At 42.7% G+C, this 22,565-nt stretch overlaps 1 protein-coding gene across 2 annotated transcripts in view; it reads right to left on the bottom strand.

Annotated features, from left to right (window-relative positions):
- Positions 1-686: 686 nt before the first annotated feature.
- FAM227A (family with sequence similarity 227 member A) overlaps positions 687-22,565 on the bottom strand; it is a 51,284-nt gene continuing 29,405 nt past the window's right edge. Inside the window, exons 12-17 of one of the 2 annotated variants that reach the window (XM_086402861.1) lie at positions 16,482-16,551; positions 13,841-13,935; positions 10,675-10,832; positions 8,412-8,564; positions 4,592-4,732; positions 687-914 (exon numbers count right to left, since the gene is read on the bottom strand). In XM_086402861.1, coding sequence (XP_086258987.1) covers positions 821-914; positions 4,592-4,732; positions 8,412-8,564; positions 10,675-10,832; positions 13,841-13,935; positions 16,482-16,551 — 711 coding nt within the window. In that variant the 3' untranslated portion in view covers positions 687-820. Of the gene's footprint in view, positions 915-4,591; positions 4,733-8,411; positions 8,565-9,660; positions 10,833-13,840; positions 13,936-16,481; positions 16,552-22,565 lie in introns of those variants that run through there. The other variant, XM_086402860.1, reaches the window with a different exon arrangement.

Genomic DNA, 22,565 nt, shown 5'->3' on the forward strand with positions numbered 1-22,565 from the left:
ATTCCCACCACTTAGATACTAAAGTGGTTTTGCTTAGAAAATTCCTTCATGGTTTGTCCAGGAATCTTCTCCAGGCTCATCTCTCCTAGAGCCCCTCACATACTTCCTTGACCTCCTGCCATGTTACTTGCTGCGTCTGAGTCTTTGCCTCTGCTGCTCCCTAGTGAGTCGGGAAGATCCCCTGGAGAAGGGAATGGCAACCTACTCCAGTATCTTGCCTGGAAAATCCTATGGACAGTGGAGCCTGGAGGGCTGCAGTTCACGGGGTCACAAAGAATTAAGACATGACTTAGCAACTGAACACGCACGTACATGTTTGTCTTGTGTTTAGCTCTATGCTTGGCACAGAGTAAACAGTAAGCTGGTAAAGAAAGTGGAAGTGTTAGTTGCTCAGCTGTCTCTTTGCGACCCCATGAACTGTAGCCCTCCAGGCTCCTCTGTCCATGGAATTCTCTGGGCAAGAATACTGGAGTGCTTCGCCATTCCTTTCTCCAAGGGATCTTCCTGACCCAGGGATAGAACCCAGGTCTCCCTCATTGCAGGTGGATTCTTTACCGTCTGAGCCACCACTTAATATTGTTAGCTATATAAGTAAAATAATGGGTAAAAGAGTAAATGCATGAGTAAATGTAGTGACCTAAGGAAAAACCTCCCCACTCCTGCTATTCACTCAACGTAGGAAAAACTGTAGTGGAATCTTTCCCCGATCCTGGGAATATTTATTTCTATTTCTCAGTCTTTGGCCACAAGTTTCTTTTTCTCCTGTTTTTGTTCTCCTACTAGCAGGAATGTCAGAAATTTTGTAGGAGCTTCCAAGTTCCTACAGGGACGAGACTTCATCAGTGCTTGATGGTGAGAAGGAAGAGTCAGTCAAATTCTGTTTCCATTCTCCATCCCTCTCTTCCTTTTCCTTCCTGTGGAGGAAACAAAAAAGACATTAACAAAAATTGGCTCAAAAAAAAGTGTGATCTCTTCAAAGGTTTCACTAGAATCTTGATAAGTATTGACAGAAAAAGTTTACAAATCAGCCAAAACATTGGCAATAGCAAATAACTGACGCAGAATGCTGAACACATGGCAATGACTCCCTCATTCATCTTCTAAGTATTGACTGAGGATCTGTTGGATGCTAGGCCCTGGAGGGAAAAAAAAGGTCATCTAGGGCAGTATTCCGGACCTCAAGGACAAATCTCAATCTGTGGACAAGCAAATCTGTGACTAGAATATACTATGTTCTGTGATATGTGATCAGGAAAGCACAGGACAATACCCTGAGTGGGTAAATCAGGGAAGACTTCCTGGAGGTGATGTCTGAGCTGAGTTTTAAGGGTTACTGAGGGGTTAGCTAGATTAAGAAGTAAGGGTGAAAAGCTGTAAACTGAAAGGGTGGGGGAGGGATAGAATGGGAGTTTGGGGTTAGCAGATATAAACTATTACACATAAAATGAATAAATGACAAAGTCCTACTGTATAGCACAGGGGACTATATTCAATATCCTGAGATAAACTGTAGTGGAAAGAATATAAAAAGAATTTATTTTGATGTATAACTGAATCACTTTTCTGTACAGTAGAAATTAACACAACATTGTAAATCAACTATACTTCAATTTAAAAAAAGAAGTTATTGAAAGATAGTCTTGTCTGAGGGAATAACAATAACATTGGTGAATTACATTAGTTGGCTTTTTGTATTTCTGAGAATCTAATCTGGATATCAGAAAGAATGCTAATGAGTCATCACTGAATTTACAGGATTCCGTGGCTCAAACAGGTGGGCCTCAAGCTAAACTATTATTTTTAAAATGTGAAGGAAGGAAGGAAAATTTCCTTCCCGGTTTGAAGGAAAATTTCAACTAGAAGGTTGAAAGTTTTCCTTCATTAAATTTCTCAAATCATTATGCTTTGGTTTCTTTATCTCTGAAATGGAGAGTATAACACATCTATCTGTGGTAGAGATGGTTATTTAACAACTCATCATCCACTCTCCCTTTTCACTTTAGCAATGGAGCCAGTTTTTGTTTAAGATGGTAATGTACCCAGATTTAAAAAACAAACAAACAACCCATTTCCCAGTCTCCTTTGAAGCCAACATCACCATGTGACTAATATCTGGCCCTTGAAATAAATCAGTAATGTTATATGATATTTCCAAGGAGGTTATTAAAAAGGGAGAAGTTAAAAGAAATTGACTACACATGGGCATGAGGGATCTTTCTAGGGTGATGAAAAAGTTCTAAAGCTAAATTGCAGTAATTGTTGCAAATCTCTGTGAATTTACTAAAATCACTGAATTGCACTGGCAAAGTAGGCAAATGTTATGCTAAGTTGTACCTCATTAATATTATAAAATCATAATCATTTTTATTTTAATAAAAGAACATGCTAAATATTTTTAAACAATATTTATTAAAAATAAAGAAATTGCTGTAGCCATACATTCACGTTCTAGCAAAAATGAGATGGAAGTGGAAATGTTGTTTGGGACTTCTGGAAATGCTCCTTAAAAGAGAATGTGGCTATAGATTAAAAGTAAATGAATGGAGAAAAATACACCATGCTAATACTGATCAGAAGAGAGCAAGGGTAACTATACTAATTTCAGACAGAGCAGATTCAAAGGCAAAAAAAGTTATCAGGGATAAAGAAGGACATTATATAATGATAAAGCAGTCAATTCTCCAAGAAGACATAACAATTCTTAATGTGTATGCTCCTAACAAAGCAGCATCGAGCTACACAAGGGAAAAACTGCTTGAAAACAAGGACAAATAGGTGACTCCACTATCATAGTCAGAGACTTCAACACTCCTCTAATCGGAAATGGACAGATCCAGCAGGCAGATAATCGGTAAGGACATACTTGAGCTCAACAATACCAATAATCAACTGGATGTAACTGACATCTGTAGGCTACATCACCCCCAAACAGCAGATTATACAGTCTCTGAAAGCTCACATGTAACATTCACCAAGACAGACCAAATTCTGGGCCCAAAAAATATACCTAAACAAATCTGAAAAAAAGATAAATCACATTATGCCTGCTCTCAGACCAAGATGGAATCAAACTGGAAATCAATATCAGAGAGAGAGAGCTGGAAAATCCCCAAATACTTGGAGATTAAACAACATGCTTCTAAACAACACATAGGTCAAAGAAAACTCAAGAGAAATTGCTACATAACTCATCAAATCCTCCCGGGTTAGGACACACAGTTTCGAGGGCAGGAGCCTACTGTGTCCCCACCTCACCTGGCAAAACAATAAGTCTCTTCTTTTCTACTTCATCCAAAACTCTGTCTCTGAGGTTCGATTCGGCACTGGTGTTCAGAGACTGAGCTTTTGGCATCACCATCAGAAACTTTTATGAGGCTTACTTAGTTTATGGAGGCTGGGAGAGGGTGTCTCTCTTTCTTTCAGGTCATACACTATAAAGACATAGGCTTGGGGCTGTTCTTGGCGCTCTTTCTTTCAAGGGCAGCTCAGTTCAGTCACTCAGTTGTGTCTTACTCTTTGTGACCCGATGAACCGCAGCACGCCAGGCCTCCCTGTCCATCACCAACTCCTGGTATTTACCCAAACCCATGTCCATTGAGTCGGTGATGCCATCCAACCATCTCATCCTCTGTCGTCCCCCTCTCCTCCTGCCCTCAATCTTTCCCAGCATCAGGGTCTTTTGTTTCAAGGGCAGAGGTAGCTTGAAAAGCAAGCCAGCACACAGGAACAGAGGGTCATAAAAGAAAGGGAGACGACTCCCCTGGTGATCCAGTGGACAAGAATCTGCCTGCCAATATACGTGACACCTGTTGGATCTCTGGTCCAGGAAGATCTCACATGCCTCAGGGCAACTAAGCCCAAGAGCCAAGAGCCATGACTATCACAAGTACTGAGCCGCTCCCACCCCTGCTCTCTACACGACTATCACAAGTACTGAGCCGCCCCCCTACACGACTATCACAAGTACTGAGCCACCCCACCCCTGCTCTCTAGAGCCTGCAAGCACCGCAACTAATGAATCCCATGTGCCCTAGAGCCCACGCTCTGCAACAAAAGAAGCCACCACAGTGAGAAGCCCTTGCACTGCAATGAAGAGTAGCCCCTGCTCACTGCAGCTAGAGAAAGCCCACGTGCAGCAACAAAGACCCAGTAAAGCCTACGTAAATAAATTAAAAAAAATTTTTTAAGAAACAAAGAAAAGGAAAGAATCTGAAAAAAATCTTTGAGCCCTCAGGTCTATCGTACCTACAGCCAGTCTGTCTGTGGCCTTTCCAGTTACAAAAACCATGAGATTTTCCTTCCACTCAAGCGGGTTTGAGTTGGTTTTGTGGCACTTGCAACCTAAGAGCTCTGACTCAAACAGTTCATAAAGTACAAGTATTTGGCATAGAGGAAGTACAAGGTCATTGGTAGCCCTTACAGTTACCCCTAATAATAATAAAAATAAAGTGAGAATTGAGTGATTAACATATAAAAGTGAGTGGACTTTTATAATATAAAAATATTATATATTTTTTTTTTCTTTCCATGTATTAAGAATTCCTACAATGTTCACATTTCTACTTTGCCTATGGTCTTTGTTCAAACAAACCTCAAAATAAACTCAGTCTCCCTCTGATATCTTCTTCTAGATTTCTTTTCAGGAATGTCCTCAAGGAAGGTTGAAGCCTGGATGAACATGTGGTTTGCCTTTTTTTTGTCTTTCGCTCTTTGATCAATATTCTTCACCTCCCTGTGGGGAAATCACAAAGACACATGGAAAAAGACTAAAGAGTCAGCATTATCTTTTTACTCTTTACTCTATCTTCACATGAAAAAGTGTCAGATATTTACAAATTCATTCATTACATCTGTCAAGAGCAACTGACTGAAGCAGAATGTTGGCCACACAACAGCAACTCAGTCACCAAGCTCCTGCTCTGTGCTGGGAGTCATACAGCCCTGTGGGGTACAGAGAAATAAGACATTGTCCCTTACTCAGCGGAATGTACTCAAATTAGGAAGACAGGTGAGGAAAACCAACCATCTGAGAGAAAGCTGAAGCATGAACTTGAGGCAAGCGGAATTCAGTTTGGGGTTCTGCCGTTTGCTATGTGTCCTTGAGCAAGTTACTTAACCTCTCCTCGCTAGTGTACTCATCTCAACATGGTAATAATAGAACCGAGTATAATGTTGAGGATAAATTGAGTTACCATAGGTCCAGCGATTAGCACAGGGCCTGGTAGTAATATACAGGAAGTGCTCAGTAAATGTCAGTTTCTGCTGCTGCTGTTATGATAGGAGAAGGTTCTCAGTGGAATTGGGAAGTACACCAGCTGACCTTTGAAAGGTGAATAGACCTCTATTCAATGAAGAAACAAGTTATGGACATTCAAGGTAGTCAAAATAGCAATAAAAATATATTCAAATGAATTAAGATGTATCATATACTTCTCTGCTGCTATGGAATAGATGTAAAAAGACTGGTAGTAAGAAACAACTGTTGACCTTGGCCTGAACCGGAGATTATTCCAACGTCTTTCCCCAAGTCAAGACAAAAAAATCATGTTGACACAACATTCTCACTTTTGGCATCCTCTTTTCCTAACCTTCTGAAGCCAGCTTCTGCTTGCAGTGGAGAGACAAAGAAGCAGCAAACCGCACTTGTCTTTGTTGTGATGACATTTTCTAACAGGAAAACTTGGACATAAATCCTTGATAGTATTTTCTACCAGAGAAAGGAAATGGCAACCCACTCCACTATTCTTGCCTGGAAGAGTCCATGGACAGAGAAGCCTGGTGAGCTACAGTCCATGGGGTCACAGAGTCAGACATGACTGAACAACTGAGCAGTATTTCCTATATTGTCATTTCTTGGGATTTTGAAGCCTATACATGTCTTGTTGTTGAGTTGCTAAGTCATGTCCAACAATTTTTCGATCCCACAGACTGTAGTGTGTCAGACTCCTCTGTCCATGGGACTTCCCAAGCAAGAATACTGGAGTGGGTTGCCATTTTCTTCTCCAATACCTGTCTTAGGTGCCTATTTTCCACTAGTAAGAGCATCTTTAGTTTGTATGACAGGGTCATATGTCGAAACATTTCATAAAATTCTGCAAAGGGTGTTTTGAATTGCAGGTGCTTGGCCCCCATACAAGTTTAAGGATCATGGCTCTGACTCACAAGGAAACTAAGTTCTGCAGCAGCAATTGATCCTGCTCTTTCATTGCAGCTCCAACTGCATGTGCTAACTAGGTTCTTCCTCCACCTAGAGCAGAGATCCCTGCAAGATAGCTCCTGGATTGCCTTTTCTAAGGAACACTGCTCTAGGCCTCCCCAGTAGCAAACTCTCCAACTCCAAGACCTGGTGCTGCTTTGGATCCTGCAGTTTTCAGGGAATGAGGTCACATGTATTACCTCTAAGAGCCGTCATTTGCTGAGCACTTCCTGTGAGCCAGGTACCAACCTAGACATCTCCTTTAACCCACACAACTACTCTGTTAGTAGTGTCCTTGTTTTACAGATGGGATATCCAAGACTCACATGGGCTAAATGATGGACCTAATTCATAGAAAGGGTGAGACAGAGCTGTACCTGCAGCTTCTGTCCACCTTCAATGCCAGTGCTCCAAACGGATATGCTACATTACAGATGCTGTGCTTAGTCACTCCGTCATGTACAACTCTGCAACCCCGTGGACTGCAGCCCGCCAGGCTCCTCTGTCCTTGGGAATTCTCCAGGCGAGAATACTAGAGTGGGTTGCCATGCCCTCCCTCCAGGGGATCTTCCCAACCCAGGGATCAAACCCAGGTCTCCCACATTGCAGGCAGATTCTTTACTGACTGAGCCACAAGGGAGGCACATTAGGGGAACAAGTGGTAACTGACATCCCTGAAGAGTCCTAACCCACCTACAACTAATATTCCACGTGGGCATTTGTCATCTTCCATTACTGTTATGGAATAACAATAAAGACTGTTCATGGAGAAGGGAATGGCAACCCACTCCAGCATTCTTGCCTGGAGAATCCCAGGAACAGCGGAGCCTGGTGGGCTGCTGTCTATGGGGTCACACAGAGTTGGACACGATTGAAGCGACTTAGCAGCTGCAGCAGCATATATATATATATATAAAAGTATACAAATACTTATACAGAAGGAGAAAAAGGCATCAGAGGATGAGATGGCTGGATGGAATCACTGATGCAATGTACATGAACTTGGGCAAACTTCGCCTGGCATGTTCCATGGGGTCACAAAGAGTCAGACATGATTGGGTGACTGAACAACGACAACACACAAATAACATTGATATATATAATGTTCACTTAAAGTGTCCATTTGTGTATTAAATGTGGGGAATTGCTATTTCACTCATAATTTTAAATTTTGTTATAATTCACAAGGAGAAAAATTATGAGTGTGATAGTGATTCTATATATTGATTGCCTATAGGCACACTTTCAATGAACTATATATAGTTTTATAGTACTTTTTTTAACCTTTGTTATTTGTTTTATTATATTAATGGAAATGTAATTTTTATCTGTTGAATCTAATAAACATTGCAATTTGTGTTTTGTAAAAAAAAAAAAAGACTGTTCAAAAATTTAAACGTATATAAAGAAAGTTGTATAATTAACATCATTTACCCATTATCTTGGTTCAAAAGTTATCAATATGAAGTCAGTCTTGATTCATCTATTATCTCCTTTGCTTCCCTGTCCCCATGCCAAATGGTTTAATTTAAGGCAAATCCTAGACACTGTGTCATTTCAGCCATAAATACTTCATGATATATCTCTTTAGGACACAACTCTTTAAAAAATAACTACAAAATTATTATAATATCTTTAAGAAAGAACACTCTAATAAAACAAATTTCTTAATATCACTTAAAACCAGGTCAATGTTCAAATTTCCCCAGTTATCTCATAATTGAGATAATGATCTCAACTGGTTGATTTAAGTCAGGATCCAAACAATGTTTTGATTAATATATCTCTCCAGTGTCTTCTAAACAACAACAGCTCCTCCTCCCTCCTCTTCTATTTTCCTTGCTTTTTATGTGCTGAAGAAACCAGTTTATTTATGCTATAGAATTTCCTATTCCAGATTCACCAATTGCACCCCTGGAGATACCGACATATGTGCCCAGGAAAAAAGACTGGATGGATTTATAGGAAAATACTGGCAATGTGAGTGTGTACCTATAGGTGTTTTTCCAGGTTCTTTGTTTTCATTGTGCACAAATGTTTTTGTAGTCAGAAAAAAAATAACTTGTAAAAAAAAAGACCTGGTCTCTGTTACTGTGGAATTTACATTCTGAACGCACGGGTTACAGGGCTGGACCCCAGTTACAAATTAGTGTGACATGCTGCAATAGACAAATGCTGAAACCACGCCGCTTTCCCTTGAAGGCCCCTTAAATACCTGAGGAAGTTGTCCTGCAGCTCCTTCAGGTACTCGTCAAAATAATTCCACTCACTCCAGTGTAGCCAGTTCAGCTGGTGGAAGTTTTCCCTCCGCTTCTTCATGTTGCTCAGTGTCAGGTTGATGACCTCAGCATAGGTCAGGGTGGACTCAGTGGCTTTCATGTCAAGGAAAACCCCACACCATCAGTTGGTATTGACTCAGCTTTGTTGGTGGGATATGTCCAGGGCATGGGGAGCAGGGAGGGGAGATGCCCAAGTGGGAAAACTGACCTGCTTCTAGAAACCTCAGCAGGAAACCCTCCATGGCCTTGATCGTGGCCTGCTTGGGAAAGAAAAAGCCTAACCTCTCCATGGCTCGGCCACTCTCCCATCTTTAATAAAGTCCTTCTCCCCTCCTGCTGATGGAAGGGCTGTGTGCTATGTTCAGTCGGTAAGCTGTGTCTGATCCTTTGCAACCCCATGGACTGTAGCCCGCCGGGCTCCTCTGTCCATGGGATTTCCCAGGCAAGAATACTGGAGCAGGTTGCCATTTCCTTCTCCAGAGGATCTTCCTGATCCAGGGATTGAACCCACATCTCTTGCATCTCATGCATAAGCAGGCAGATTTATTTTTTACCACTGCATCACGTAGGAAGCTCCTGGAAGGCCTAGAAGTGCTTATTTTAGACTATCATCTTAAATTCTTACTCTATTATCAAAGTGGTGAATAGAAAGGGATTCCAACTTTCCTTTCCTTTCAGGGTCAATTCTGATTCCCTATCTCATGTTTGTATTAATATGTTGAAAATTTCTCTCTACCTTCCCCTCCCTTCCACCCTTTCTGAACTGGTCAGAATCTCAGTTTCACTCATCATGAGCTGTGGGACATCAGACAATGTATGTCACCCTCTGTGCCTCCATTGCCATATCTATAAAATAGGGATAATAATACCTACCTCAGAGAAGGCAATGGCACCCCACTCCAGTACTCCTGCCTGGAAAACCCCATGAATGGAGGAGCCTGGTGGGCTGCAGTCCATGGGGTCGCTAAGAGTCGGACACGACTGAGCGACTTCACTTTCACTTTTCACTTTCATGCATTGGAGAAGGAAATGGCAACCCACTCCAGTGTTCTTGCCTGGTGAATCCCAGGGACGGCGGAGCCTGGTGGGCTGCCATCTATGGGGTCACACAGAGTCGGACATGACTGAAGCGACTTAGCAGCAGCAGCAGCAGGTACTGTTAATGATAATAATGATGGTTACTACTTTTTTTAGTACCAGCTCTATGCCATTTAATCCTGGTCACAACACTATTGATTTGGTGTGACTATCCTCATTTTAGGAATGAGTTGATAAAGATACTGAGCTTAGAGTTGAAGGTGTGCACATGAGATCTTGAAGCCAGTGGGCTACTGAACTGGGACTCAAATCCAGGGCTGGGTATCCCCAACGCAGGCTCCTTCTACTACACTACACTGTCCTTACAGCGCAATGAGGTGATATAAGGGAAAGCATTTTATAAATAACAAAGTACTATGCTGACAGGTAACATTCGTTCAATCGCTTGTTACCTGCCAGGCGCTGTACCTGTTCTCTACATTACAACCCTATGAGGCAGGTACTGTTATCCCCATTTTATAGGTGAAAAAATGAGGCTCAGAGAGAAGCTGGAACTTGTCTAAGATCACTCAGCTGGTAAGCAGTTGAGTTGGTTCCTGAATCCGGGTCTATTTGATCCTATGTTCTGACCCTCTATGGAAACTGCTAAGACTCAGATGCCAACACATATCACACCCGTTTTCTTAAGATCTGGGTTTTGACCATATCTTTAGGATAAATGTCAATGGGGCCAGGAATTTGCTAATGGGTCTTGAGGAGGGAGGTGTGTGTGTGAGGAGGATGCTAGAAGAAACACACACTTACACACCAAAATTCCTGATCAATATATACTGTGGGGTCAGTGAGCATCTGGGAGGCATTAGTAAATTGCAAAGTATGTTAGAGTCGCTAAGTAGCCCATTCTTTATGGTAGATAGGAAAAGATTTTGCACACAGGGAAATCTGACTTGCCCAGTGTCCCACACAGCATGAGGCAGGTTTTGAATTAAAATGAGCAAGATTCTGACCCATAGGCATGTATCAATGGTCACCCTTGATCGGTCCCTACTGTGTGTCAGGTGCTGTGCTAAGGGTTGGATGTGTCTCTCTTCACCCTTGCTTCTGGGAAGGGGAAGCAGGGATCTGGAGTGATGTGTGTCTAACCCACGGTGGAAAGGATATGAGATGGTCTTGGTTCTTTCTCTCCGGACCATCAACACATCTTGGCCATGCTGCTGCAGGGTGGAGTAGTTCAGGAGGAAGTACACAATCAGAGGGCTCTTCCCATAAATGTTGAAGAGGTTTGGAGTCAGCGGAGGGCTTTTGCAGGCAGGGTAAGACTGAGTAGGAAAGAGAGAGGAGTACAATAAAGTAAACTGCCATTTTTACAGTATATATTAAGAAATGTAAAAGGACTCATATCTTTTATCTAGGAACTCATTTTAGGATGCTATCCTAAGGAAGATTACCCACAAGCAAAAAAGACTTACGCACTACGATGTTTACTGCAGTGATAATTACTACAGCAGAAGACTGGAATAATCTAAATGTTCAAGGAGATGTTGATATCTCTACCCAAAGGCATAGTATGCCACTATTAAAATGTTTACTAAGAGTTGGTACTAAAATATTGTTTCAGATGCAATAGTAATTTTAAAAATCAAGATACAAAATTAGGTAGATAATATTATGTATATTGTATGAAATGAATATAATTATATGAAATAAATCAAACAAAAAAAGATAGATGAGAGACTAGAAGCCTAGTTCCTAAAATGTTAGCAACTCACTCAGCAAATATATACTGGGTGACTACTATATATACTGATCTAGACACTGGCATATCAGCCAATAAGACGACACATTCCAGCCCTAAAGGGCTTGTATTATAGTTGAGAGGAAAACAATAAACTAATCAATAAGTAAGAGAGTGCATGATACTATGGAATAATAAGGGCTTCAGGTAAGAGTCAAGCAGAGCAAGGCGTGTGGGTGGTGGTATGGGAGCCTGGGGAGGAGAGAAATCTTTTCCATGGGGTGGTCAGGAAGGACTGCCTCGAGGAGGAGCGATCCTGGCAGACTCTGAACAATGGAAGGAAGATCTGCGCAGTGTTCCAGGCAAAGGGGACATCAAATGCAAGAGAACCCCAAGACAGACAGGAGCTCAGTGTGGCTTAGGGATGGAAAACAGGCCCACGTGGCTCAAAAGAGAACAAATGATGAAGCTGAAGAAGCAGTGGGGTCTCCAGGCCACTGAAAGGAGTTAGGATTTTCCAAGTGTGACTGAAGCCACTGGGAAGGTTTTGAGCTGGGTTACAACATGATCTGATGAATTTTTTTCTAAAGATCCCTTTAACTGATGTGTGAAGAAATGACTGCAGTGGGTGAGCATGGAGGCAAGAAGAGCACTTAGGAGGCCTCGACAGTGGTTCGGTTAGTGCTGGGGCCGGGGCTGGGTAGTTGGGAGAGAGGTGAGAAGTGATTATACTGTATCATGTAACTTGTGATTATACCGTAAAAGCAGAATTGGCAGGATTTATTAATGGAGTCAAAGTAGGTGTGAGAAAGAGGGGAGTCAAGGATGACTCTAAAGGGTTAGGTACCAGTTGCCCAGCTGGGAAAGTCTAGGAAAGAAAAGGCTGACAGAGTAGAACAATCAAGAGGCCTGTTTGGGATGTTCTGTGTTTGAGATGCTGAATAGAGATCAGGAAAGAGAACAGGCAGGGACTGAGAGTGATTTGTTTTCTTTCCTTATATTCCTCTGCCTTTTCTCCAAAATGTCTGTAGTGATTGTGTACTACTTTTGTTATTTGTTTAAATACGTTTTATTTTGAAGAAGTGGTTATAATTTAACCAGACAAAAATTCTGTCCTGAATAAACACTGTAGCAGCACCTAACCACATTATTCTCTAATCCTATTTACTTTGTTTTATTTTACTTTATTTTTTAAATGAAAACATATGTATTTATTTACTAAATATTTGGCTGCACCAGGTCTCAGTTGCGGCGTGTTCTTTTAGTTTAGTTGCAGCATACGGGATCTTTTTTAGCTGTCGCATGTGGGATCTTCAGTTGCAGCACGTGGAATCTAGTTCCCCAACCAGGGACCAGACCTGGGCCCCCTGCATTTGGCGGGTGGAGACTTAGCCCCTGGACCACCAGGGAAGTCCCTAATCCTATTCATTTTAATTGCTTAATGAGATTTCCTTTATCTATAGCAGGCTGTCTCCACCTTGGCACTTAGCCATTTGGGGCCAGATAATTCTTTGCTGTGGGAGACTGTCCTGGGCACTGTAGAATGCTGAGCGGCATCCTTGGTCTCCATGTAATAGATACTAGTAGTACTCTGCCCCCACCACCCCTAGGTGTGACAACCAGAAATGCCTCCAGACATGGCCAAATGTCTCCTGGGGGGCAAAACTGCCCCCAGTTGGGAATCACTACTCTTTAGCAAGATTCCACTGGGATCACAGAAACTTGGAGTCAGAAGGGAACTCATAGATCATTTAGTCCTATAATTCCTAAAGCCCCATCTCCCAGTGAGGGCCAGTCTGTGCCATTATGAAATAGCAACCCAGTATTCCAGTAATCTTGCCTGGAGAATTCCATGGACAGAGGAGCCTGGTGGGCCACAGTCCATAGGGTCACAAGCAACTTCACACACATGCACACTTGTTTGGCTATGCTGGGTCTTAGTTTCAGCATGCTCTGAGCATCAATTTCCTCACTAATAAACTAAAGAATAGCAGGAGTAATTGTTTCAAAGGATTGTGACAGTAAAATAAAATATGTTGTATGCACAGGTTTAGTATGGTGGTGGTGGTGGTTTAGTTGCTAAGTCGTGTCTGACTCCTGCGACCCCATGGACGGTAGCCTGCCAGGCACCTCTGTCCATGAGATTCTCTAAGCAAGAATACTGGAATGGGTTGCCATTTCCTTCTCCATAGGTTTGGTATAATGCCTGACGTACAGTAAGTATTTATTACATGTTAATTATCATCACTACCTCAGATAAACCTCATAAGACCACCAGGACCTAGGAATTATTGTCCACATTTTATAGAGTAGGAAATGGAGGCCCAGGGTTCTCTTTCCATTACACCCAGGCTCCTGAGTTTCAAGCAAATAATTTAAATCTGGAGAAATCCAGGCTAAATGCTCACTCAAACTTGTGCCCACTTCAGTCAATAATTATCTGCAGGAGATTTCCTTACTGTATTAACCGAGTCTACAATCAGAAACACCCCAGTTTTTACTCTGACATTTTCACAGACCTAAATTTTCTAGCCAGAACTCCTAGCACCTTTTAAGCCATCTCTACTATGAAACTTGCAATCACGTGCTCACCTGCTTAGGAACCATATTCTCAAGTTCTCTTGCTGCTGATATCCTCTTGACTTGTTTTGTGGGTCTCCTCAAAACCAGAGTCTGATAGGTATGCTCTGTCAGTACAATATTAACAAAAAATAATCAATAAAATTGTCAGCTATGATGAGAAAAGGAAACAAGAATTTAAATAACTGTGGATTTCTTATCAGACCATTGAGACCAGAGGCTGTGGAACAACATTGAAAAGTACAGAAAGAAAAGAACTGTCAACCCAGAATTCTATATCCAGAAAAAATATCCTTCAAAAATGAAGGTGAAATAAAGACATTATCAGAAGAAAGACAACCAAGAAAACGAATTGCCAGCAGGCCTATTTTAAACAGAGGATTTTTTTTGGTGGGGGGAGGGGCTGTAAGAAGGAAAATGATTCCAGAGGGAAACCTGGAACTTCAGAAATGAAGGAAAAGCAACAGAAACTGTAAATACCTGGTCATCTATCATAAGTACAATACATACAGTAAATATAGAATATAAATAATAAATATATGATATATATTGTGAACCTATCTGGTTGTATATAGTAAATATAATACTGTATTTTTCTCCTCTTACATTCTTTAAAATGTGTACGATGATCACTTTGGAATGCTGTATGGCAGTTTCTCAAAATGCTGAACATACGACCCAGCAATTCCACCCTTGGTATACATATACCCAAGAGAAATGAAAACATATATCTACACGAAAAACTTGCATATGAACGTTCACAGCAGCATTATTTATAATAGTTACAAAGTACAAATAACTCAAACAGAAAAAAATAAAATCACTATATCTAAAACAGTTGTGGAATGCTTAGTGTTCAGAAGAAACTCTGTAGCATTTTTCATATTAGAAAAAGGGGTTTCATTTCTACTCAGTTCAAAATATTTTCTAATTTCCTTTAATTCTTCCTCTTTGACTCATAGCTCTACATGAATTAAATATATATGTAGATTTGGGGGACTTGCAAAGTCTCCCACAAATATTTACCTCTATTTGGAACCCCCTCTATACCTCTCAATGAGTGGTCCTCAAGTTTGAGGGTATTTTTAATGGTTTTACTGAGATATAATTTACATACCTCTTTGTACCTCCCTTTCTCCATCAAGAAAAAAGATTGCTTAACTTTTCAAATACTGATGACGCGTGAAATAATCTAGAATGATACTTAAGAGTTTATGTTCTAACAGTTTTCTTAGGTTCTGTATTTGTCTATTTGGGATCCATTAATTACAGGGCCAAACTAATGACCAAAGTTGTTTACATCTCCCGCATGAACCAGAGGCCATATCTGAATCACCTTCTTTATCTAACTCTCATAGTTCAGTTCAGTTCAGTTGCTCAGTCGTGTCCGACTCTTTGTGATCCCATGGACTGCAGCATGCCAGGCTTCCCTGTCCATCACCAACTCCCAGAGCTTACTCAAATTCATGTCTATCGAGTCAATGATGCCATCCAGCCATCTCATCCTCTGTCATCCCCTTCTCTTCATGCTTTCAATCTTTCCCAGCATCAGTGTCTTTTCCAATGAGTCAGTTCTTCGCATCAGATGGCCAAAGTATTGGAGTTTCAGCTTCAGCATCAATCCTTTCAATGAATATTCAAGACTGATTTCCTTTAGGATGGACTGGTTCGATCTCCTTGCAGTCCAAGGGACTCTCAAGAGTCTTCTCCAACACCACAGTTCAAAAGTGTCAATTCTTTGATGCTCAGCTTTCTTTATAGTCCAACTCTCACATCCATACATGACTACTGGAAAACCATAGCTTTGACTAGATGGACCTTTGTTGGCAATGTCTCTGCTTTTTAATATGTTGTTTAGGTTGGTCATAGCTTTTCTTCCAAGGAGCAAGCATCTAACTCTCATACCAAGCCAATATTTCTCCTGACTTAAATCATCCTGGTCCAGGTGTCAGACAACTAGGGACAGCCTTTATGCCCTAAAGCCCACCAGAATTATTCAATATAGCCAATCCTATGCTGTTTACACTGTCATATCTGGCCTTTCCTAAGGAAATTCCAGTGGCTGTGGCCTATGCCTTCCCCTTACTCCCTTCTGCCTCCTGACAACACTGGAGCTTCCTCCTATAGCCCTGCATGGCAAGCTATGCCTCCCATTTCTAGAACTGAGAATATGAAGTTTTTTTTAATGGCACTGACGTATGTAGTCACTTAGTCACCTTTGTGTTGGGTTGGCCAAAAGGTTCATTTAGGTTTTTCTACACTATCTTACAGAAAAACCCAAATGAACTTTTTGGCCCACCCAATAAATTAACACCCAGGCACAAATAGGTTTCTAACTCAATAAATTCTGTTTTCTGATGGGGGAGAGGAGCAGTAATCACCTCTTAGGTTTCTTTTTCCAGTGCCGTCAATCTCTCTTCCCCACAGATATCAACACTGTGCTGAACTCATTATCACAAAATGGAACTTAATTAGTGATAACCGGACTGAAAAGACAATTATGTCTTCTCTTAAGATGTTACCTACTTCCAAGACCCAAGGCTAGAACCATTAGTGTAAATGAGGACAGCAGATTAGGTTTTAAAAAAACAACAAGGAAGTAGGGTTTTGAAGATAATAACTAAATCATTAACCCTTCGGGCGGTTAATGTACCTTTTGGGCCATCCGCTGAATTTTTCTGGGCAGAACTGGCTCTCTCATTGCTTGAATTCATATCAGCAGACTCCAGGAGAGAGAAAATACACACAAAAATCACAGAAGAACAAATTTAGTAAAACTGGTAGTGAAAGGAATACAAAAAGTATACATGCAATTTCTTAGGTATCTTTCCTTGTTCTCAGCAAAGGCACGTAAGGGAGACCTTTCAGGCACAGCTCAACAACTCAGCCCTCCATCCTGGGAGCATGGGGAAAAGAGATGTAGAAAAACACGTGAGCTGGGGCCTGAGGCAGACTGGGGTTCTAGTCTCTGCCCTGTCACAATGGCCTGTGATCTTGGGCAAGTCAATGAACGTCTTGATTGCCTCGGTTTCCTCACGGGGTTCTTAAGGGGATTAAGTCAGCTAACGAATGCAAAGTGCAGTTGTTGCTCATGGTTGAAGTGCTCTGCAGACATTGCATGGTTGTTCATGCAATCACTCACCACACCTCCTTCAGAAGATATTTCATTGAGCAACTACTAATGTGTCTGGCACTGAGCCAAACCTGAAACCTAGTCCCTGCTGAGAGGAGCTACAAGTCTAGCAGGGACGATAATAGGAAACCACAATTATGCTAAGGTAATTGGAAAATACCACTTATTTGTTACAGAGGTGATATAACTCAGCATTAGGTTTGCACATGAGTGACAGAGACTTGAAATGAATAGTGATTCAAACTAGGTGGCAATGTCTCTCCCATATAACAGTCTGAAGGTAGGCAATTCAGGGTTTATACATTATTTCTCCTGTGACAAATCTTAGGGACTCTGACTTCTTCCAGCTCTGTTCCACTTTTCCTAAGATAGGACCTTCATTCTTAGGGTCCAAGATGGCAACTAGAGCTCCAGTCATCACATTCACATTCCAAGCAGAATAGAGAAAAGGACAAAGAGATGAAGGAATCTTCCTTTTTTTCTAGGAAGACTCCCAGAAACTGCCACATGGCACATCTGTTTATATCTCATTAACTGGATCTTAGTCACATGGTTACACATGGATGGAAGGAAGGGAAGGAAATGTAACCTTTTCTTTACAGGTTCTCTCTTTTTAAAAAAATTATGTTATGTGTGTTATGTATTTGACTGCACCTGTTCTTAGTTGCAGCATGCGGGATCTTTAGTTCCTGCATGTGGGATCTAGTTTCCTGATCAGGGATCAAAACCCGGCTCCCCTGCATTAGGAATGCAGAGTTTTAGCCACTGGACCAGCCGGGAAGTCTCTCTCTTTTCTACAGGGGGAAGAAACAACAAATATTGGGAAACAGCTGATAATCTGTCACAAACAGTACCAGCAGAGTATTCTAGGAAGCCCCAGTGGGAATGCTTGATTCTGTTTGGGGCAGAGCTGGAGGGCTTCCAAGGAGAGAAGACATTTTCGTTCTGTCTTTAAAGATGAGTAGGAGTTTGGAGTCTTAAACAGATGGCCCACCAAGTGGCAGACAAACAGCCCTCCAGCCTCAACAATCATCACTTTGCTTTTACATAAATATGATATTTGAATGGGAAGAAGAAAGCTGAAAGGACTTCCCATCCACTATGCAGCTGGTTGTCCAACAGCAGCTGCGTTTTGCAGTGTCTAAGTGGTTACTCGGATTTGTCAGAGAAAAGACACTCCCAGAGCTCAGTGAAGCATCACACTCATTGATTTCAGGCTTCAGAGAGCTCTGTCATGGAGCGGAGAATATTCACAAGGAGATGGACTTGGTTGAAGTCATTGCTGCTGCTAAGTCACTTCAGTTGTGTCTGACTCTGTGCAACCCCATAGACGGCAGCCCACCAGGCTCCCCCGTCCCTGGGATTCTCCAGGCAAGAACACTGCAGTGGGTTGCCACGAAGTCATTAGACCTCCACATTTGTTGGAGAGGCAGTAGGATGATGCAGAAAGAGCTCAGATTAACAGCTTTCTACATCAGCTGAAGTTAGTTATGTGGCCTGGGGCAAGTTTTCACCAGTTTGAGTCTATTTCTCCTTTTGTTAGATAAAGATAATAATGACCTACCATGCAGGGATGCTGTAAATGCTAGGATAGAATACACACAAAGAAAATTTGCACATGGGGGACTCTCCAAATTATTTTCCCACCCACTCTCATGTGTTCTGATCAGCAACCCCCTCTCTGAGCATGTGAGGCATGTTGTTGGGATGGGGGAGTAAATTAAGACTCTTCTGGGACCCTCTTCCCACTGCAGCACAGTGGAGATGGGACCGTTCCGCCCTGTCACCCTGACACTCAGATTCTGTACACTGAAGGCTTAGCTGTGATGGAACAGAGCAGCAGGGAGACCAGCTTTTGAGCCACTGTTGACACTCAATCTGGGGATGCCCAGAAATGTCTGTGAGGGACGTGGGCTTGGCCGATCTGGAATCAGCAGGTACAGGAATGAGCGTCAGGAATTTGGGTCATTATTGTTAAATGACCCTTATGTACCTCTGCTCTGGAACTTGAGGAAATTCTGGTTAAAATGAGAAAACATTCTGACAGGACATGGCTAGACAACAATTTATGGGACTGCACCTCTCCATGGATTGAATCTTTAAGAATTAGTACGAATCATGGGCTTCCCTGGTGGTTCAGCGGTTAAGAATCTGCCTGCCAATGCAAGGGACATGGGTTCTATCCCTGGTCCAGGAAGAACCCACATGCTGCAGAGCAACTACACCCATGCGCCACAACTATTAAACCTGTGCTCTGGAGCCTGGGAGCCACAGCTACCGAAGCCCTTGAGCCCGGAGCCTGGGCTCCGCAACGAGAGGAGTCCCAGTTCGCAGCAATTAGAGAAAGCCTGTGAGCAACAAAAATCCAATGCAGCCAAAAATAAAATTAATTAACTTAAAAAATACCAGCCATGATGCCCATTTCACAAACAAGAACACAAAGGCTCAGATTTGCTCTAGAACTGATAAAGCTATCTACCTGATAGGTGGCCTCACCTAGATGAAAATTTAGCTCTTCTGAACCAAGCCTAGTATGTCTTCCCGCCTTGGCCTATGGCTCCACGGTGGTCACTCACTTGTAGTTTCCATATTTTGTCACAGGGCAGAAATTGTTTTTTTCTGTAACCCTGGCCTCTCCTTCAGTCTAGCCTAGTATGTTTCACTACCTATGTGACATATCCACTTGAACCTCTCACAGGCATCTTATTAACAACTTCAAAACTGAACTCTTGATACTCTCCTACCCCAGACCCTACACTTTGCATCTCACAAACCCCACACACCGTTCAGCTGCTTAAGCCACACACTGGGACACATCCTTGACTCCTCCCTTTCCTTCTTATCCACCCCACTCCCAAAGCCGTCCATTAGCATGTCCTGAAAGATCAAAATCCCCAAAACACACTCTAGGCCTCTGCTTCTTGCCTCCTGCTGTCACTGCCTCTTTCTTGAAAGTGAAAGTCGCTCAGTTGTGTCCAACTCTTTGCGACCCCATGGACTAGTCCATGGACTTCTCCAGGCCAGAATACTGGAGTGGGTAGCCTTTCCCGTCTCCAGGGGATCTTCCCAACCCAGGGATCGAACCCAGGTCTCCCGCATTGCAGGCAGATTCTTTACCAGCAGAGCCACAAGGGAAGCCCTTAGATAACTACAAAAGCCTCCTAACTGGTGTCCTGTCGCCTCCCTTCACTATATTCTCCATCTTCAGAAGACAGTATAATCTTTTAAAAGTAGAAATCAGATGTCGCTCCCCTACTTCAGCGCATTCCTGTAGCACTGAAACCATATCCATACACCGTACTGTGGCTGAGCCAACACTGCAGGATATAGCCCCTGCCACTTTTCCCGGATCAATTTCTGCCCCTCTTCCATATTCACACTGGGCTACAGGATCACTGGCCTTCTCCCTGTTCCCTGAATATATCAACTCCCCACTTTTGCTTCAGGGCCTTTGCACATGCTGTTCTCATTTCCTGGAAGGTTCTTTCATTCACTTTTCTAACAGCTAGCTCCTTCTCGTCCTTTGTTTCTCAACTCAAATGGCACATCCTGGATGAGTCATTTGTCACACGTTCTTGATGTACTCCATGAGCTTCCCTGGTGGCTCAGACTGTAAAGAATCTGCCTCAATGAGGGAGACCTGGGTTTGATCCCTGGGTTGGGATGATCTCCTGGAGAAGGGAATGCAACCCGCTCCAGTATTCTTGCCTGAGAATTCCATGGACAGAGGAGCCTGGCGGGCTACTGTCCATGGGGTCACAAAGAGTTAACTGGACAGAACTGAGTCACTAACACTTTCATGTTTTTTTCTCCATGTACATAAGACCCAGGCCCCAAAGTGAGTGAAAGACTTGAGCTACTCTCCCAGCTTCTTCTGTGGCTGAGCACAGACATTTTACCTAGGCTCTCGCCCTCAGATGCAATGCACCTGCCTGAGACTTTAAGCTGGAAATGGGCAACGTGAGGAAGTGAGGAACCAAGCAGACTTTAGCTTCTGGAAAGACTCTAACAGGAGCAACTGGCTTTTCAAGGAAAGAAGAGTGGAGTTCCGACCGTTAGTTCCCACTATCGGTCAGTGCACATCATTCTTGGTGGCACGGCCTCTGAAACTAATGCCCTGGCCCATGCTGGGCCATCCTGGGCCGCTAATACTCTTTATTATAGCACTAATACTAATTACAGGATTGGGGGCAGGAGGAGAAGGGGACAACAGACGATGAGATGGCTGGATGGCATCACCGACTCGATGGACATGAGTTTGGGTAAACTCTGGGAGCTGGTGATCGACAGGGAGGCCTGGTGGGCTGCGATTCATGGGGTCGCAAAGAGTCAGACAGGACTGAGCGACTGAACTGAACTGAACTGAATACTAATTATATTACTATTATTCCACTAATTCTAGTACCACTAATACTCTTCATTATATTCTTCCCGTTTAAAGCAGCTGGATTAGCTTCCGTTGTTTGCAAATAAGAACTACGATGATGACTCCTCCTTATAAAGGTCTTATTTGACTATTCTCCCATATTTATTAAGGGAACAAGTGACTCAGTCTCTAACAGGTAGGAGCCCTTATTTATAGCTGAGCCTCACAGGGGAAGCCAGATACATAGTTAGAAGCTTTTTTTTTCCCACTCTGCAAATTCACAACATGAAACTGGAATAGGGCACGCCACAGGGTAAGACTTAAAACCTGCCACTCGTCCGTTCAACTGTGGACTCCCAGACAGATTGCTGCCACTGAAAAGCACATTTTGAACACAGCCAACTATCTCCCCGAGCAGATGGGAAAGCGTGTCTGCTAAAAACAAGAGAGAAGCTCTGTCCCCACCGTGGAATTTGATGACTCCCTCCATTCTGGTTTTCCCAGTAAAACTTCAGCTGCTTTTAAGGTTGGAAAGCTTTTGATTATTTCTATTTCTGGGGCAGAAAATGGACTCTCTTAGCTGGGTTTCTGAAATAACTGTCGGAAGATTTTATGTATTCCAGTACAAAGAAAATACATTTGCTTGACACAGTTGTGACAGGCAGTGCAAAAACACTGAATAATATTTTCTTCTCGGTCTGGGAGTGACAGCTGCCTCTCCACAGTGCCTGTTCTGTCTGTACTTCTGGAGGCTGACATTTATACCGTGTGTGCATGCTCAGTTGTACTCTTTTGGACTCTTTGCGATCCCATGGACTGTAGCCTGCCAGGCTCCTCTGTCCATGGACTTTCCCAGGCTAGATTACTGGAGTTCGTTGTCATTTCCTACTCCAGGGGATCTTCCCAACTCAGGGATTGAACCTGAGTCTCCTGTGTCTCCCACATTGGCAGGCAGATTCTTTACCACTGAGGCACCTGGGAAGCCTCCTGACATTTATAGAGCAGTGGGAGACCTGGGTTTGATCCCTGGGTTGGGAAGATTCCCTGGAGGAGGGCATGGCAATCCACTCCAGTATTCTTGCCTGGAGAATCCCCACGAACAGAAGAGTCTATCGGGCTATAGTCCATGGGGTTGCAAAGAGTCAGACACAACTGAGTGACTAAGCACATTATATGCTAAGCAGAGGCTGAAGAGTTGACATAGATGACCTCCTCTGTGAAGTCAAGAGATGATTGTT

Source organism: Bos grunniens, chromosome 5, assembly GCF_055505025.1.
Source record: "Bos grunniens cultivar Pamir isolate PY7600 chromosome 5, Bosgru_T2T1.0, whole genome shotgun sequence".
Lineage (NCBI taxonomy): Eukaryota > Metazoa > Chordata > Mammalia > Artiodactyla > Bovidae > Bos > Bos grunniens.